This window comes from Delphinus delphis, chromosome 10, assembly GCF_949987515.2.
Source record: "Delphinus delphis chromosome 10, mDelDel1.2, whole genome shotgun sequence".
NCBI classification, from domain to species: domain Eukaryota; kingdom Metazoa; phylum Chordata; class Mammalia; order Artiodactyla; family Delphinidae; genus Delphinus; species Delphinus delphis.
Window position 1 is genome coordinate 47504183 of NC_082692.2, and position 19840 is coordinate 47524022.

Sequence of the window (19840 nt, forward strand, 5' to 3'; positions counted from 1 at the left end):
TAAATCCTAACCTACTAGGCCTCCCCAAATTCTACACTGTCTCCTCAACTCTGAGAGCCTGCTACTCTCTGTCTTGGTTCCTCATGCTGTGGCCTGGAAACTGTCTCACAGGGATGAACTCAGGACCACAGGGGTCATCTCACTTGCTTCCCCTCTCTCAGAGCTCAGCATCCTATGCTCTCTGTTGTCCATTGTCTGAAAATTACTGTTTCATATATCTTGTGCAGTTTTCTAAGTGTTTAAAATTGGAGGGCAAATTCAATTCCTGTTATTCCATCATGTCCAGAAGCAAAACACCTGTGTAATCTCTTTTTGGAGAGTGGGGGTTAGAAAGAAGGGACTTCATAGCAATTTCTAGGATACAGATTGGAGTTAAAACCAAAATAAACCCAATTCTGTGGCATAAAACTTTTCTAGGCATAATTACTCTATGAAAAAGTTACAAATATTTTCTCCACCAAATTTATTTTCAAACCACTATATTTAGACTTCATATTTCAGACCTCAGCTTGAACATTAAACCACCTAGCCAGGTGAACATATAAACATACTTACAGTCTAGTAAGCCACATTCCTATAAAAAATATGGTGTGCCTTTTTATTCAGAATGAAATAGAGAAGCATACTGATCCACTCACAAAATTACAGCAAAATACTTCTCAACTACCAATGTCATCAAGGTCCACTAATAATGCTTTCTAAAATTACTGATTTTTCCTTCACCAGTGACATATTTTTGTTAGCTATATGACCACTTAATAGTTTATTGGGCCATCAGTATCTCTTAGTACTGGCTAAGAGATTCCCATCATTTAGCCTAAGTTGAAGTTTCTCCATCTATATAATGAAAACAATAATACCTATCTTTAATTTTTTAAAACTGCTGAGAAGGTTAAGTCAAAGCACGTTGTCAAGGGCTTGGTGGAATACTTAGCAAAGAATTGGCACTTAATATTTTACTAGGCAATCAGTATCTTCTTTCTTATGATCATGACATAAGCTGTAGTATACACAGTAATTCTTTCCCTCTTTACCTCGTCAAAAGAACTTTCCTTCAGCACAGCACACAAGTGCCTGAGGGGGTGCAGCTCACATGGCTCCTCGAAAATGCACACACTAGGACCTATGGCATAGATGGCCATATGGGCCACGATGTCCTAAAAAACCAGTGACACCCTACATGTCAACTGAGTGCAATGTCCTGCTCAAGCCACACAGCTATTTTTTTGGGCTCTCGCCTTTCCAGCTTTCAGGAGCACTTAAATAACTACTAATCTTTATTATCAGATAATAATTCATTTTCCTCTACCATATGCCTTTTTTGCCTTCTGAGATTCCCATCATTTCCTCTGTCTACTGGCACTTCTTTATTGCTCTGCTTTCAAACAAAAATTCTGTCCTTCTGAAGACAATACTATTAAACCAAAGCACTCTTTTCTGCACAGATAACCAAGTAATCCAGCTTTATGGATAAAAATCTTCTGGTAAAAAATGTATTTAAGAATGAAAAAAAAATTTTTCAATCTCTTCCAGGAGCCTAAGGATTCCAGATATTTGTTCATTGCATATGTTAATTGTGAAATATATAATAGAGAAAAGGAAATAAAAACCCTCCTAAATTGCATTTTAAGTGCCAATACTCAACATTTACAATTCCAAGGCTGGAATACAATAAAGAAACCAAAGCCCCTTACTTTTTTCACTCATCCTAAGTAGATCTTAACCTATAAACTAAGCATTTTTCTTGTAGAAAAAATATTCTCACTTCAATTAGTATTCCTCAATGCATATACTGTGTCTGAGTTATAGCAGAAATACAATTTTAAAAAGGAAATATTTAATTAAAAAAAAAAACTTTCCAGGAAAGAACCTTAAACTGTTAATGGAGAACTTTCCATTCTCTTACCGTAAGAAGGAGATTCCCGTCCATCTTCTCTGTCTGAGTCTTTGTCTTTTCTTCTCCGGTGGTGATGTTTGTGTCCACGATGCCTGTGACGCCGGCGACTCTCTTTACTAAATGGGACGTGGACACCTATATACACAGCTCGATGACCTGGTAAAATGTTCGGAAACATTACTGGCAGACCTCATTTTATTGCACATCACAGATACTGTGTTTTTTTCAAATAGAAGGTTTGTGGCAACCTTGCATTGAACCAATGTATCAGCACTATTTTTCCAACAGCATTTGCTCACCTCCTGTCTCTGTGTCGTGTTTTGACAGTAATTCTTGCAATGGTTCCAACTTTTTCATTATTATTGTATTTGTTATGGTGGTCCATGATCATTGATCTTTGATTTACTATGGTGATTGTTTGGAGGCACCACAAACCATGCCCATGTAAGATGGTGAACTTAATCGATACATGTTGTATGTGTTCTGACTGCTCCCCTGACCATCCGTTCACCCATCTCTCTCCTTCTCCTTGGGCCTCCCTATTCCCTAAGACACAGCAATGCTGAAATTAGTCCAATTAAAAACCTTACAACGGCCTCTAACCGTTCAAGTGAAAGAGTCGCACATCTCTCACCTTAAATCAGAAGCTAGAAATGATTAAGCCTAGTGAGGAAGGCATGCTGAAACTGGCATAAAGCCAGGTCCCTTGTGCCAAACAGCCAAGAAGTGAAAGCAAAGGAAAAGTTCTTGAAGGAAATTAAAAGTGCTACTCTAGTGAACACACAAATGATAAGAAAGTGAAACAGCCTTACTGCTGATAAGGAGAAAGTTTTACTGGTCTGGATAAAATGTAGACAAAACAGCCTTCTATTGGAAGAAGATGCCATCTAGGGCTTTCATAGCTAGAGGAGAAGACAAACGCCTAGCTTCAAAGGACATGCATGCTAATGCAGCTGGTGACGTGAAGTTGAAGCCAATGTTCATTTACCATTCTGAAAATCCTAGGGCCCTTAAGAGTCATGCTCAGTCTATTCTGCCTGTGCTCTATATATGTATTTTTTTTCCTTCCTTCCTTCCTTTCCGTCCTTCCTCCCTCCCTTCCTTCTTTCCTTCCTTCCTTCTGAAAATCCTAGGGCCCGTAAGAGTCATGCCGAGTCTATTCTGCCTGTGCTCTATATATACTTTTTTCCTTCCTTCCTTCCTTCGTTCTTTCTTTTTTATTTAACTTTAGTTGATTTACAATATTGTGTTAGTTTCACGTGTATAGCTTCAGATTCTTTTCCATTATAGGTTATACAGAACCTGGATGACAGCGCATCTGTTGACAACAGAGTTTACTCAATATTTTAAGCCCACTGTTGAGACCTACTGCTCAGAAAAAAGATTCCTTTCAAAGTATTACTGCTCATTGACAAGGCACCTAGTTACCCAAGAGCTCTGATGGAGATGTACAAAGAGATTAATGATGTTTTCATGCCTGGTAACACAACATCCATTCTGCAGCTCATGGATCAATGAGCCATTTCAACTTTCAGGTCTTGAAGGCTATAGCTGCCACAGATAGTGACTCCTCTGATAGATCTGGGCAAAGTTAATTGAAAACCTTCTGGAAAGGATTCACCATTCCCTCCCAGATGCCATGGACAGCATTCATGATTCATGGCAAGAGGTCAAAATATCAACATTAACAGGCATTTGGAAGAAGTTGATTCCAGCCCTTGTGGATGACTTTGAGGGGTTCAAGACTTCAGTGGAGAAAGTCACTGCAGATGTGATGGAAACAGCAAAAGAGCTAGAATTAGAAGTGGAGCCTAAAGATGGGACTGAATTGCTGCCAGCTCATGATAAAACTTGCTTCCTACTGATGAGCAAAGAAAGTGGTTTCTTTGGATGAAATCTACTCCTGGTGAAGCTGCTGTGAAGATTGTTGAAATGACAACAAAGGATTAGAATATTGCATAAATTTAGTTGATAAAGCAGAGGCAAAGGCAGGGTTTGAGAGGACTCTAATTTTGAAAGACATTCTACTGTGGGTCAAATGCTATCACACAGCCTTGCAGGCTACAGAGAAATCATTCATGAAAAGAGGAGTCAATCAAAGTGGCAAACTTTATTGTTGTCTTATTTTAAGAAATCAACCCCAACCTTCAGCCACTATCACCCTCATCAGTCAGCAGCCACCAACATCAAGGCAAGACCCTCCACCAGCAAAAAGATTATGACTTGCTAAAGGCTCAGATGATGGTTACCATTTTTTAGCAATAAAGTATGTTTTAGTTAAGGCATGTACATTGTTTTTTAGACATAATGCTATTCACACTTTAAACAGACTACAATATAGCATGAACATAACCTTTATACGCACTAGGAAACCAAAAAAATTCATGTGACTCACTTTACTGCAATATTCACTTTATTGCAGTGGTCTGGAACCAAACCTGCAGTATCTCTGAGTATTGCTAGTATCAGTTTTCCAAAAAGGAAAAAAAGTAACATACAAAAAAGTATACCAAAATTTACTATGATAAAAAAGAACTATGGGGCTTCCCTGGTGGCGCAGTGGTTGAGAGTCCACCTACCGATGCAGGGGACACGGGTTCATGCCCCGGTCCAGGAAGACCCACATTCCGCGGGGCGGCTGGGCCCATGAGCCATGGCTGCTGAGCCTGCGCGTGCTCCGCAACGGGAGAGGCCACAAGAGTGAAAGGCCCGCGTACCGCCAAAAAAAAAAAAAAGAAAAAAAAAAGAATTATGTATAAGTTCATGTAATTAACAATGCTAGTCTCCTGTTACTTCTCTTATTTTACAGAGCACCAAGGGCTCTGTTATACCAAGGGCTAATTACACCAAGGGCTAATACCATCGACTGATAAATACACTAGATACACAGGTTACTTTAAAAGAAGGTTTTTTTTCCATTTCAGGAAGCAAATGTGGAGAACACTTATTTGTGTCTCTTTCCACCTCTTTTTGTAAAGCAATGGCCCCATTCAGCTGTCACAGAAGACTTTAACTCAAAAATATAGGTCTCAAAAAGACCCCAAAATAAGTTTATGAAAACATCTGCCACGAACACCACCTTAAGCAAGTGTTCAGGGTTAACATAACAGGGTAAGTTATGTCGATAACAGGCTAAGTTATGTCAATAACACCTGTCCACAGGTGAGAGGGGCACATCACATGTGGTATGCTCCTCACATACCCATGATCTGGGCTATGAGATTATAATGTCACAATGTGACATTAGACAAACCCACATTTTGGGACATTCTATTAGTATCTAACCACTACTCTTCCAAATGTCAAGGTCATGAAAAAGGGGGAAAGATCTAGAAATTGTCATAGATTACAGGAGACTAAGGAGACCTGACAACTAAGTGTCCTATCACAACCTGAGCTGTTCAACGGGATCCTGGGACAGAAAAAGAACATCAGTGGAAAAACTAGTAAAATCTGAATAAAATCTGTAGTTTAGTTAGTAGTATTGTATCAATGTTAATTTCTTCATTTTCATAAACTTACACCTAAATAAAATGTTAACATTAGAAAAAGCTGGGTGAAACGTATACAGGGGACACTCTGTACTACCCTTGCAACTCTTCTGTAAATCTAAAATTATTTCAAAAAAAAGAAAGAAACAAAAAAACCATTTGTCAGGACTTCTTCCGGCTCAGGAAAAACAGATTGGCAAATAACTCATTTGCTACACAATTCTATGCTGAGGTTTTTATAAGTACTTTAAAAGGCTGATTAACAGACATATAAAATGAACATTTAGATGACAACCAGTCATAACTGTGGCTTATTAGTCTGGCACGCTATAGTTTGCTCATAATTCAAATTACCCAGGCTGTTAGAAAAACAATTAAAGAATTAACTCATTTTATAATTGTGGCATTTCAATTTCCAAGATAAGTAATGGTAACCATCAGTAAAGTTTGAAAAGCATTCTGATATTTATATTTCAGGGAATGTTCTATTTGCAGATATGGGTAGTGGTTAAATGGGGTTTTGCTGTATTATTCTTCTTTAAACTATATTTAGAAAAGTGCTGAACACTCTTCTAAATGTATGCTCTACAATGACAACAACAAATATTTCAACAAATAATAGGTAAAGGACACTAACAAACATTCATTAGTAATTTATCCTGCTAATCAAGTTATTTTAAACAAACTTACTTTCTAGTTCTTCTTTTTCAAACTTGGTGTTCACAGTTGAGCTGGTTTTGCCAAGATCTACAACAGCTTCTTCATCGGGACCCTAAAAAGAAATTATTCCCATTCACTCATGAAATCAATATATACTGAGGACCTACTTACTAGGGTGTGTTATTTGAGACAGCCAAAAATATAACAGATTGCCTTCCTCTCAAAGAACTGAATTCGTAATACAGCTAACTGTATTCTTTCAAAAGTATGTTTATAGGCTTTTTTTTTTTTAATCCACAGAAGACCATTCAAAAATCTCATGGAAAGAACTGAAATGACAAAGATTTTTCACTGGTCTTCTATGGAAGTTACTGGTAACTGGTACACATACTCACTTCAATGGAACAACCCTCCAGATCAGAAATTAAAGAAAATCGGGGATGAGGGAAACCCTTAGATAGCAATATAGAATACTTTTTTTCTTTCCTTCTTCTTCTTTTTTTTTTTTTTGCTCCTAGGTACTCTTAACCAAAAAAAAAAAAAAAACCCCGCTTATTAGCTCAGCTACATTGGATATTGGATTGGATTATGGTTAAACATATAATGATCAAAAATAAGTCCATAGACTTAACATGTAGTATCACTTTCACTCATAAGTTACCAAGAAACAATCAAAGTTATATGAACTTTTTATTTCTGTACAAAGGAAAAGCCATGCCAAAATGTAACCTCTAAGGAGAGCCCAGCTTTGAGTTGTGGAAGTCAACCTTTACAATTTTGTTCCATTCTTCAGCTCAACAAAAAGACTAACCATATTTACTGTAAAACACTACACAGACTATTTTTAAAAGAAAATTTTAGCTTAAATTTCCCTTCTCAACTTCTTAACTTTCAAAAGAGCATTATATAATCCTCATTAACTACTTATTATGAACTTAGTATGTACAAGATTCTGCGTCACTGACTGAGACAGATGGACGAAGCCCCTTCCCTTCAGAGGTCTTAATGTGAGCTGTGGCTCACACTGGCCTCATGCCCAGCAGGGCTCTGCAGCCTCACAGACCTTCACTGCTGACGGGCATGGCCAGCAGAGCCACCATGAGGTGGCCCTACAGGTGCACCCAGACTCAGTGGGCAAGAGTGATGAGGAGGACAGCACCTGCCACTTCCAGTTCCTCAGGGAAGTCTGTTCCGTCTTAAGTGACAAAGACGAGAGAGCAGAGTACAACGAGCAGGGGACAGTGGATAAGGACTCCGCTGTACTCAACCATACGGGGGACTGGGACACACACTGGAGGAGGACACTCAAGGTTCTGAAAAGATAGACAAAGGTTCTGAGGAAGAGCAGACTGATGTGACAAAGGCCTATCTGAACTTCAAGGGTGACATGGATCAGTTTGTGGAGTGTGCATGTGTGTAGTACAGAGGAACCCAGAATATGGAACCTCATTTGGAAAGGCACTCATACTGGAGAAATCCTGTCCCACAATGCCTCTGTCAAAGGATCAAAGCAAGAGATGAACGGAAGGAAAAGGATGGCCCAGGAAGAGGCTAAAAAAACACAGAAATGAGCAGAAAGGAGCGAGGGATTGATGAAGAGGTAGATGACCTAACCAGCCATTCAGGGCAGGCAAAAGATGGGCAACTGGAAATGGATGATATTCCTGCTCAGAAAGAAGCAAAGTACTACAAACCTCCCAAAGGAGAAGAGGAAAAAAACCCCAACAGCTTTCAAGAAAGAAAAGAACTAATCTAATTTGTTCTCTTTCATGGTCTTTATGCTTTAATTGATAACTTTATAGTACTCCACTATCAGTTTTCTAGAAGGAAGTTATTTTATCCATCAGATGACAGTCATTTTTCCCCATGGTCTCTGTGGTTGCTCACTGCCTAGCACTTCCTCTCCACTTAAAACAATAAACCAGAAGGACATATAACGCAGTCAGCTTCTCACCACTTTCCATGTCCAAGCATCAATTGGAGGGCCAGTTTGTTTTAGAAAGGATCAAACAGGAGTTTGGGTAAAATGATCTTTTAAGGTCTCCTCTAACTCTTGACCTTAAAATATCTTACTTTTTGGGTATAGGGTTTTTTTTTCAGTGCATACAAAATAAATTCATATACAATTATTCCTTGCTATCCAAACTCTCAGTGTCTTAATTCTTATATCTTAAAACTCAGGAACTGAATCAATTTGATTAAATTTTCAAATATATTCCCTACTATCCAAACCCTCACTATTTGCTACCCGAAACTCAGAAACAGACACAGTATATTAAGAAAATGCAGATCTCAATATCCAAACTTACTTTCTGAAGGAAGGCTAGATATCCAAACTGTAGAATCAAATAGATCTGGATATCAAGAGGTACTTGTATGACTCTAAAGGACTGGGATTCAATTTAATACAGGAAACTCAGAAGTTAAATGACTTGCTAAGGCTTTATATCTAAAGGACTGGGAAACAGGCTGTGTAGACCATTATACGTTTTCATATAGTAGACTAAGAAAGAAGAGACAGCTGTATGTGTGGTAACCTACCTCACAGCAGTCACACTCCCTTAATATTGAGGAAAGGCTAAAGTAGGAAACACACACACATGTACAAGAATGAAGAACTAATCATTACCATCCATTATGCATACCACACTCTAAAACCATTCCTCCAATGATGTCATGCTATTTAGTCACTAAGCATGCACAGGTAGGTACAAAAAAGAAGCTGCCTCTCAAACAAAAGACACAGATGTTGTATGATCCAAGAGGTAGCACACTGTGTATTCTAAAAGGGATTAACTGCTCCCATTCCAAACTTGCGTTTCAACAGAACAACTGCCAAGGAAGCAAAACAATATACTTAACTCTCATCCTTAACAAACAAACAAAAAAACCTCTTTTATTCATATGCAGACGTACTTACATGTTTAGATGTACTAACACTAATCAGCTAACACTATGAAACAGCTGAAGTTGGGCAAGCTCACAATATTTATTTATTTAAAATACACATACTCTTTGACCTGTAAACATCTATCACAGAAAAATACTGCCACGTGTGCCAAAAGGGGCATGTAAAAAAGAGGATGTCCATCTATTCATCTTCTCATGGTCCACTCACCTTGCTCTCCTTAGATACCCTCTTTGAAGCCTGGAGTAAGTGACTCAAAGCCAAGTGAATATATAATTTTATTGTTACTGTTTGGGTTTTCAATGAGAATGCTTTCATGCGTAACTTGTAGAAAAAACTAAGGTTAAAATTTTTGAAGTCTGGAAAATTTACAACACAACACTGTTTAAAAAAAAAACAAACAGGGAGGGGGTATCTGCATTCTTCCCTTAAAAACATTATCTACTTTTCAACAACTGTGAAACATGAATCAGAAAGGCACACACATTGCCCATCTCAACATATTACAAGTAACTCATCGAAATATGCAGGTGCATATGGCTATATATTGAAAATATATATATTTCCTGAGGGATAAATATATCCCTCAGAACGAAGGGATTGACGTTTCAAGGTAGAAATACACTTCTGAAAAAACACTGCATTTTTAATTCTATCACCTTAGGATAAGCTTTAAGCCATGTTTCTAAATATAGATCTAGTTAAGACACTATATAAAGTACAATTTTATTTGAGTTCCTTTTTGAAATAGATGTAAAAAATACATGTAAATATTTAAAAGGTTAAACATCAAACCACTGACACTGTGTCACACGGATGGCTGGGGAAGCAGAAACAGACAACCCTGTAGTGTTTAACTTTCTGTTAACAATAAAAATGTAATTTTGGTAATTTTTAAAAAGAATAAATTCAAGTTTCGATTTAATGTGTCAGTTATTTTTAAATCTGCATCTAGAAAAAACTCTTCTTCATTTTTTAACTCCAAGAATATAGTGGAAAACTAAAAATAGCAAAAGCAAAGAGCCACCCCTGACATCAAAATGTTTTCATTCCTAACCTCAGATGAGTAAGCCACACAAGCCAGTCCTTATAAAGCCTACCTAAAATGAAATAAAGCCAAGGCACTGGGAAAACTCAAATACATGGAAGAATAAAAAGGCACCCTAAGTATACCAATGCAAGATTGACTCACTCTAATCTTAAGAAAATTATTTTGCCTTGGTTTCAATTTTTTATTTATAAAATAAGGTAACTATCCAGAATACAACTGCTCTACAACACAGAAGACAACAGATTTAAGAATTATCCATATAAGATCACTAAGAAAGTTTAAATTCTCTTTATACGACATAACAAATGTGCAAGGTTATTTACTGCAGCTTGTAACTGGAAAAGACTGGAAACCATCCCCAGGGGCCCTTAAAAGAGGAATGGCAATGTATCTGATGGAATACCAAGCTACTAAAAAAAATTAAGATGCTATATACTGACATGAAAAATATTTAAGACCTATTATAAAATGAAATACACACAAGGTAGAGAACCACACGTACAGCATACTACTTTCTGTATAAGAAAGTCCCTAGAAGAGGAATATCTGAATTTACACAATGAACACTGAAACTGAAAGAACATACAAGCAAACAGTATAACTGGTTACCTCTGACTTCTGGATTTATTGTTTTTCTTATATTGCTTTGATTTATTTTAACCATGTGAACACAGAGGTAGACTTAAGTATAAAATCTTTTGAAAGCCATGTCACCTATCTACTTGGTCCTCATCCACAAGTGTTACTTGCCCTTGAAAGAGCTGTGAGGCGAGGTGCCATGTGAGTGTGCCAAGCACAAGGGCACAAGCACAGAAGAGGCCCACATTTTACTGAATCTAAATATGGAGACTAAAAATGCTTTCTCATCTACCATACAGCTTTAAAACTAGATTAATTAGCAAAGTCTTAACAATTACAGAAACAAATACCTATTAATTTCCTAATTAAAACTGATATGAAGATTCAAAATATATCCTGAGATAGTATTGTGGTTGTATAGGAGAATTATTCATAGGAAATGCGTTCCTAAGCATCTAGGATGAAATGCCAAGAGAAGGCAACTAACTCTCATAAGGATCTAGAACTGTATTACTTTAAGAGATTTTCAGATTTTATGATATATTATAAATTCAGACACACCTAGAGAGTTTGTTAAAATTCAGCTTCCTGTGCCCAGTGCTGGAGATGCTGACCAGTAGTTTAGGTGGAGCCCAAGCACCCGTATTTTCAATAACCTCTGTGTGATTCTGCTGCATGCCAGTCTGCACACCATGTCCTCAGTTATGTTACAGACTTAAGCTATATATATTTAAAATGCTCTTCAAGAGAGGCTGCTTCCTGCCCTTAACCATTTTAGGAGGCCTTATAGGGACCACTCTCACTTCATTCACATTGTTTTAATCCTTCAGAAAATGAAATATACATTCCAATTCACAAGAAAACACTGTAAAGTTACTATATACTTTCACTGTATTACAAGCAACCCTAAATCTATTTCTTCCAAATATTGCCAATTCCCAATCTTATCCCACCTACTACCAAGAGTTGAACTTAATATTAAAAAAACTTTAAATTTATGGGCAAAACGCTTAAGGGTAAGCAAATAACCTTTCCTAATCCAGGTAAAAGGAGAAATCATCAGTGAATACTGTTTCACAAAATAAAAAGCCAAAGAATGATATTCAGTTTCTAAAGAATTCACTTGGCATTTTTTGATTGATTCATTACTCTAAAATATATGGACGAGACATAAAAGGTATATGGAAAATTAAAGCAATTAAAAATCACAAATTTTAAACTCAGGCAATCATGTGATTCCGACAGAAAAAAATTTAAAACCCTGGGAAAAATGCTTTGTCACCAGACAGAGGAGGAACTGGATAGATTCAGATACTGGAACACAAAGTTTCAGAAATTTTTATTTTAAATACACACCCTAAGAAAAAGTTACAAAGGGAAAAAGTGAAGAAGTCAAAGAATATGAGAGCAAGAGAACTCAAAGAGGTGTGAGGTGTAAAAACTCACAATTGACAGATTCCAATAATAAAGAAGATTATTAGTGAAACACTATTGTCAGAAACTTCATTACAAAGCACAAGAGTCATGGACAAATGGAAAGCCTCATTAGGGTCTATCTGAAATTATAAATCACAAATATTTATGGCACTCTTGCTATGAGGAGATACTTATATTCATTCCAAGTTCTAACTCAGCACACACACCAAAAAACACATAGGAATCACTTACTTTAGGTTATCGAGTATATATAAATTGATTAACAGAAATGAGGATAATAATAAAATCTATTTCTGAAATGGGCTTTTAAAAAAACTACCTCAACTTTATCAGTAACTAAAATGTATAGAAAAGTACAGGCATTCTGCACAAAAGGAAAAACACACATACACAAAGATCCAGTAGATGTTTTATAGCAGAAGGTCTAGCAGGTATTCTGTCAAAATTCCCCAATTTCGGTCAGTTGGGGTCATCGTTAGCTAGGTATTTTTAGAATTCCACTGAATTTTTTTTACCAAAAATCGACAAGAGAAAACCAGGAAATCCCTCAGCAAGATGGTCTATTTGCCTATTCTTTCCCTGGTTAATACCCCTGACCGTATGAATCTGATGGACCATAAAAAAAAGTCTCATTTCCTTAAATAAAGACTAGGAGTTTGGACTCATCCATTCATTCAACAAATATCTACTGAGTGTAAGTACACTATGTGCTGAGCATCATTCCAGATACGGAGGATACATCAGTGAATAAAAAACTGTAATATAATCAAATGGCCAGCTTATCAGTTAATTTACAGCTAAGGTAGGGCTCCCCATGATAAGAAATCAAGGCGTAAATGAATTATCTTCTCCATTCCTGATGAATAAATGAGGTCTCACAGACTCATAGGTATGGATGGGTTTTACTTTTCCATTTCAATCTTCTCATTTTACACACACACACACACACACACACACACACACACACACACCCCCACAGAGCTTAAGGGACTTGTTCTTTATCCAGGAGACAAGAGACCAAGGTCACTGTAATACAAGCTGAGAATATACAGTACTTTATAGTATTTATTAAAACTTGTAATTATATATTTATGTAACTAGCTGCTTAACTGTTTCCCAGCCTGAACAATAAGCTCCAAGAAGAAGGGAATCATGTCCATTTTGCTCACCACTGTCTCCTCAGCATCAAGCAGGGCCTGGGCCTTGGTTAAATACTCATTGACTGCTGTGTATATTCCAAAGGACAAGACACTGGGCTAAAAAATTTATATTGGATACACTTAAGGCCTCCTTATGAACACAATTAAAGCTTAAACATAGATAGGTACTCAATAGTTTGGAATTTAATCAATCAGTTTATAAACAAAAAAGCCCAGCACCAACACATGATAAAATCAAAATTCAATTCACTAGTAGGAATTCCCAGCAAAATCTAATCTAAGTTTTGTATCAAACAGGTCTTACCAATATCTCTCATAGTCATTTACCCTGCCTGAAAAGCCAAAATTCACAATTACTGTCTTGGTCAAATGATAAAAATGAGACTTTAACATGCCAAAGGTATATTAGGGGGAAAGGAGTGTTAAAAGATTATTTAACAATAAAGTCATAAACCTAGGCTATTATCCTCTTCTGACACCTGAGGTTTACGAAATCCATTATTAAAACAGCATCAGAAGATCCCTATCACAAAGTAATTTCTTCATTATAAGACATATGGCTACAGCCCAAAAGTAACACCTCCCATAAATTATGATTATTAACCATGTAATTTCAGTTATCAAATACTTCAGTTTAGCTTCAAAACATATTTAACCATTAAGACAAAGTAATTTCTTTCCTAACATCTTAGCCATATAAAACTGCTTAAAGCCTCATTCAAGTAATACTAACTAATCAAAAAATGAATTCTACAGAATAATAAAAATGCTACAGACATTGTTAATATAACACAAGGATTTACTCCTTTCAGCAGATGACTTCCACAGCCAAGGACACAGAGGATGATACTATTCTAAGCCAGTGCTAGTAAGCCTGACATTTCTTCAAGCTTCACTATTAAACTCTGAAAGATTCAAACTTGTTCATAAATAAAACACAAGATCATAACTGCGTACATACAGGTAACTTCTTCTCCAGCCGAAATCTTTCCATAGTGGTATATAAATGCCTTGTTTTTGATAGTGTAGTGCATTAAGTCCCTTGCAGTCCAGGGGCAGTGAGGACATAGCTGATTTAGGTCACTGTGCTTTACACAGATGAACCCTCTAAGTTGCTTTCATGGTACAACCAATCAGGGTCCTCTAAGTTACCTAATCTTCCAAGCTAATAACTACCGCTTACGCAGGGTCAGAGCATAAGAGATCTGACAAGTAATACACACATTTAGTTATAACTGAAAATACCAAAAGAAGAATGTAGCAACCAGTTTTCAACTGAAACCTTTCTATAACAATTAATTCAAAAGAAAGCATACACTAAGGATATATGTAATGGGTGTGTGTATTTTTTTTTTTAGAGAATAAATTTTCAACAACATAGTTAAATCTAGCTCTTAATTTCATTTAAATTCAGGAAAGATCCAAATATATTTTCGCCTGAAGAGAGTTTTGCCTTTTTATCATTACTATATTTATACCAACTTATTGTAACCATATACTAATAACAGGATTAATAAGTCATATTGCGGCTTTAATTATCATTTTACTCCCAGTTAAGTATTCATATGGATAACAGCTAAAAGGGAAAAGGTGATAAGCAGCACCCCTCTAACCTTCGGACTCAAGATCTCTTTCCACCCTTAAAGACTACGTAAGACCTCAAAGGGCCTTTGTTTATAAAGTTTACCATCTATACTAACGATATTGGAAGTAAAACTAGGAAAACTTTAAAATATTTATTTAAATTCATTTTTAAAAATAAAGCCATTACATGTTAACATAAATAACATTTTAGTTAAAAAAATTTTCAAAAACAAAACAAGATTTAGTGAGAATAGCTTTTACATTTTTTCAAATCTCTTAATATCTGACTTAAGAGAAGATGATTGGATTCTCATATCTACTTCTGTAAGTAGAAGGGCACCCGTGAAGCCACCACCAGGGAAGCCCAACAAGTAGTCATTCTTAAAGGTTAGGTTGCAAGGTGGAATCTGAAACCATTTCAAGTGAATGTTTTACATACTGCTACATTAAAATCCATTGGTCTATCATATACTTTGAATGGACCTCTCATCCATTTGTAAAATTCCACACTTCATTATACAATATTTTTAAAAATCACATTTGTTAATATTATCAATCTCGTAAGTTTTAAGTGTTGAGAACAGATACGTTTTTCAAAACTATAATTTTGTTTTATGAAAGCTAGACTCATTATCATTAGTAGCAAGTACCATGAGTTGTTTTTCTTGAAGTGACAGGCTCACTTCATTTCTTTCTGAGGAAATATCTGTCGAAGGTCAAGTCTGAATAATCATAGTTAGTTTGTCCGTTCTTTCAAGTAAAAATGGCATCCTGAGAAAAAAAGCAGCTAGAGGAGCTCACAATTCAAGCAAACACACCAGAGCTTTTTCTCCAGACAACCCACTGTACCTCAGTATACAGATGTATTTCTATGCATGCTTCCTATTCTGTCATTTGGAATATTAAAGCAATGTGTTCTCAAAGGCTCAGATTTAACAAAATCATAAGTTTTTACTGCTTCATCAAGGACATTCTTTTCTTCAGTGAACAGTTTTGTTTTGCTTTTAAACGGAGAGTGCCTGGTGGTGCTGCCTGGTGCCTCCCTGAGTCTCACCCAGCACTGCTCCCACACCATCCGCACAAACTTCAACCCAGGGGAAAAAGGGAAGTAGTGTCCCAGTATTATTATGAAAGTAATTTTGATCTTGCAGATCCTCTGAAAGGATTTCAGGGACTGGCAGGGTCCCTGAATAGCACTTTGAGAACGATTAAAAAATTCAGGTTTAAAATACAGAACTGGGCTTCCCTGGTGGCGCAGTGGTTGAGAGTCCACCTGCCGGTGCAGGGGACACGGGTTTGTGCCCCGGTCCGGGAAGATCCCACATGCCTCGGAGCGGCTGGGCCCGTGAGCCATGGCTGCTGAGCCTGCGCATCTGGAGCCTGTGCTCCGCAACGGGAGAGGCCACAACAGTGAGAGGCTCGCGTACCACACACACACAAAAATAATAATAATAATAATAATATATATATATAAAAAATAGAACTGAAGAATTGTAGGTGAATATTCTTTTCATTTTCTCTATGATGCTGTTTGTTCAATGAATATTTTAATGTGTATAGAAGGAGAGAAGATTAAAAAGTATTATCTTGTTATTCTGTTTTCTAGAAAAATGATAAAACATATTTATTATACCTATTATGTGCTAAAACTATGCTAAACATTATCATATATATTATACAGCACATTCAGATATTTCATTTTCTCCTCTCAGCTCTGACTAAAGCTCAGAGAAGTGAAGTCACTTCTCCAAAGTCCCAGAGCTAGTAGGCAGTGGATTTAGGATTCAAACCTAGTCCTTCTCAATTCATACTTTTCTTCTACTCCAACTACATATAATAAAATTTAAGAAAAAATTTTCAATAATAGTTGAATAAAACAAAATTCTAACTGAACACAGATGAATAAAATAAAACGTTTACTGAATTCAAATAAAATGTAATCTAAATTAAATCAGAAATATGTTCTGTGAATAGACAGACTTGCTTCCTGGTAAACAAAGCAAACAAATGATAATTTCTATAGAAATATCTATATCCCAAAAGTAAAGTCTTACTACCAGCTAATCCTGTAGAACTTACTGACAACATGCACCAAATAACAAAATAATAAGTTTAAATTGAAATAATATATATCAAACAAAAAAACACTTTATTTTATTTTATTTTATTTTTATTTTTTGCGGTATGTGGGCCTCTCACTGCTGTGGCCTCTCCCCCTGCAGAGCACAGGCTCCGGACGCGCAGGCTCAGCGGCCATGGCTCATGGGCCTAGCCGCTCCGCGGCACGTGGGATCTTCCCGGACCGGGGCACAAACCCGTGTCCCCCGCATTGGCAGGCGGACTCTCAACCACTGCGCCACCAGGGAAGCCCAAAAAAACTTTATTTTAATCTTCCATGATCTATATGAAACAGTAGATACCAGGCAAAAGACATGACACAGTCTTCAAGTACAGCTTTGGTTTTAGTAAGCTTCTCTAAGAATTGGAGACCCCAATGACATCAACAGCTACAATAAAAATTTTTAAAAACTTCAACCCTTCTATGATTTACACTTGGCAAATGAACATAAATCTGAAGAAACAAATAAAAATGTATGTTATTCACTGATTTTTAAAATCCTCAATACATCAATCCTGGAGTAAAGAACATCTACAAACAATTAGGTTCAAAACCAATTTCCACAATGACTTCTTGAAATTTACCTGCTGTGGAAATTCTTGGCCCTTGCCACTGGTATTTAAGAGCTTAAACTTCTGGTGTGGCACATGTCTCACGCCCACTGGATTACAAGAGCCCTCAGCATAGGGACTTAGGTAGAAGGAAGGGAGGGAGAGAGAAAAAGAAGAAGCTTAACAGGCCTCAGGGGAAAAGGAGGAATTTGGTGCATACAATTTTTTAATTTCCCAAATTGCAAAACAAATGTTATTCATCAAAATACAGAATATCCATCTTTCCAATATGTTACCTGTTATGACACTATCCTGGGCACTACTAAACCAATATTCAAATAACAATTTTAAATCAAGTTTTACAGGTTAAATAGAAAGGTGAAGTCAGTTTTAGTCTACTACTTTCTTGAAAAATAAAGATATTAACTCAAATATAAACTCAGGAATTTTAATCTGGCTAGTCCTTTAAAGATTTCTTTTCAGTTTTATTTTACAGCAATACTTAATCCTTTTAAACCAATCTATTGAGGTATGACTGGCATGTAAAAAGCTATACATATTTAATATATACAACTCGATTGAGTTTGGGGTAAGTATACACTCATGAAGCCATCACCACCTTCAAGACCACAGACATATCTGTCACCTCTCAAAGTTTCCTCCCAGCCCCATATTATCATTATTATTTGTGTGTGTGTGCCTGTTCATGTGCGTGTTAAGAACACTTAACTTGTAAGATCTACTCTTAAAAAATGTTAAGTATACAATGTGGTACTGTTAGCTATAGGCACTATGCTGTACATATTACTTATCTTGCTTAACTGAAACTTTGTACCCTTTGACCATCACCTCTTCATTTTCCCCACCTCCTAGTCCCTGGCAACCACCATTCTACTCTCTGTTTCCATGATTTTGACTATTTTAGATTCCACGTATAAGTGAAATCAGACAGGATTTGTCATTCTGTATCTGGCTTATTTCACTTAGCAATAAATATGTTTACACGGATCAAAAAAGTCTCACTTGTTCCCTTGGTTTCTCTGCCCGATTTTCAACCTTTTCTCCATCTTCATAACACAAATATAAGCATATATGCATATACACTTACCAAAAAAGGTAGCTACGTACAACTCATTGTTGTATACATAACTTACTTTTTTCCACTTAAAAATCCTTGTTTTTTCTGCATCAGTATACGGAAACTACATTTTAATTTTTATTTATTAAATTAACCTGTGTATAGTAGAAAAATTCAAGTCTTACAGAAGTGTTCCCAAATAAGCATTCCTCCCATCCCACTTCCACTGACCAAATATAACTACTTTCTGTTTCTGCCTTATAATTGTTCTTGGTTGACATCATAATTTTAAATAATGTACCATTTGAGACAATATCTGTTTATTCTACAAAAAGAAAAATTAGATTTTTTTTCACCTACATATACCTTTTTCACTTACAATCTCCCTTCCACATCTCGGTTTTAATTAGATTTTCATTTTTATATCAAGATTGATAACACTTACATTCTCCATATTTATAATGAAGTCTTCTAAGCTGTGTCCTCTAGCTAATTCTAAAATTTTAAAACCTGTGCTCAAAAGCATTTGAAGGCACATGTGCATGCACTACCCAGAAGTACATGGAGGTAATGCCCTGGTGGCCACCCCTAACCAGTGGGGTTTGGGAAGCTGATAAATGCTTTGCATGCCTCCTCCATCCTTCAGGCAGACAGGTCTGAGACACAGTACACAAGGGTCCTCTGAGGGCCTGCGGGACTGAGGGCCAGCCACTCACTGCAATGGCCAGTCTCTCACTTATGCTCGCAGAGGCTTCCTCGCATCTCTTTAATTCCCTGTCCCTCACTCTTGCTTCTTGATCTCACTTCACAAATAAATTACCTGCAGAGCCCTTGTCTCAGACTCTACTTCTGGGAAAACCCATGCTAACACATCCAACAAAAATGTATACATACATGCACCAAAAAGACATGTAAAAGAATGTTCATAGCAGCATTATTCATAGTAATATGAAACTGGAAATGATCCACATATCCAAAAACAAGAATACAAATAGATTGTGGTATATTCATACAATGTAATTCCATGAAAGAGTGAAACTAAACAAACCACTGCTACAGGCAAGAACATGGATAAATCTCACATAATCTTGAGAGAAAAAAGCCAAACATATAAAACTATTCTTATGTTTTTAGTCAGGATAGTGTTACAGCAGGAGGGAGGAAGAAATGATGCGGAAGATGCTTAAGAGGGTCTTTCTGGAACGCTAGCAATGTTCTACTATTTCTTTCTAAAGTGATAGTTACATGGATTTGTTTACTTTCTGATAATTGGCCACATTTACTATTTGTACATGTTTATGTACGTTTTACTTGAATTAAAAATA

General features: G+C 36.5%; 1 protein-coding gene and 1 pseudogene across 1 annotated transcript in view; one reads left to right on the forward strand and one right to left on the reverse strand.

Annotated features, from left to right (window-relative positions):
• SLC4A7 (solute carrier family 4 member 7) overlaps positions 1-19840 on the reverse strand; it is a 123438-nt gene that overhangs the window by 75519 nt on the left and 28079 nt on the right. Inside the window, exons 2-3 of the mRNA XM_060022070.1 lie at positions 6079-6160; positions 1907-2053 (exon numbers count right to left, since the gene is read on the reverse strand). Coding sequence (XP_059878053.1) covers positions 1907-2053; positions 6079-6160 — 229 coding nt within the window. The remainder of the gene's footprint in view (positions 1-1906; positions 2054-6078; positions 6161-19840) is intronic.
• LOC132431847 (dnaJ homolog subfamily C member 9 pseudogene) lies at positions 6383-7804 on the forward strand (annotated as a pseudogene).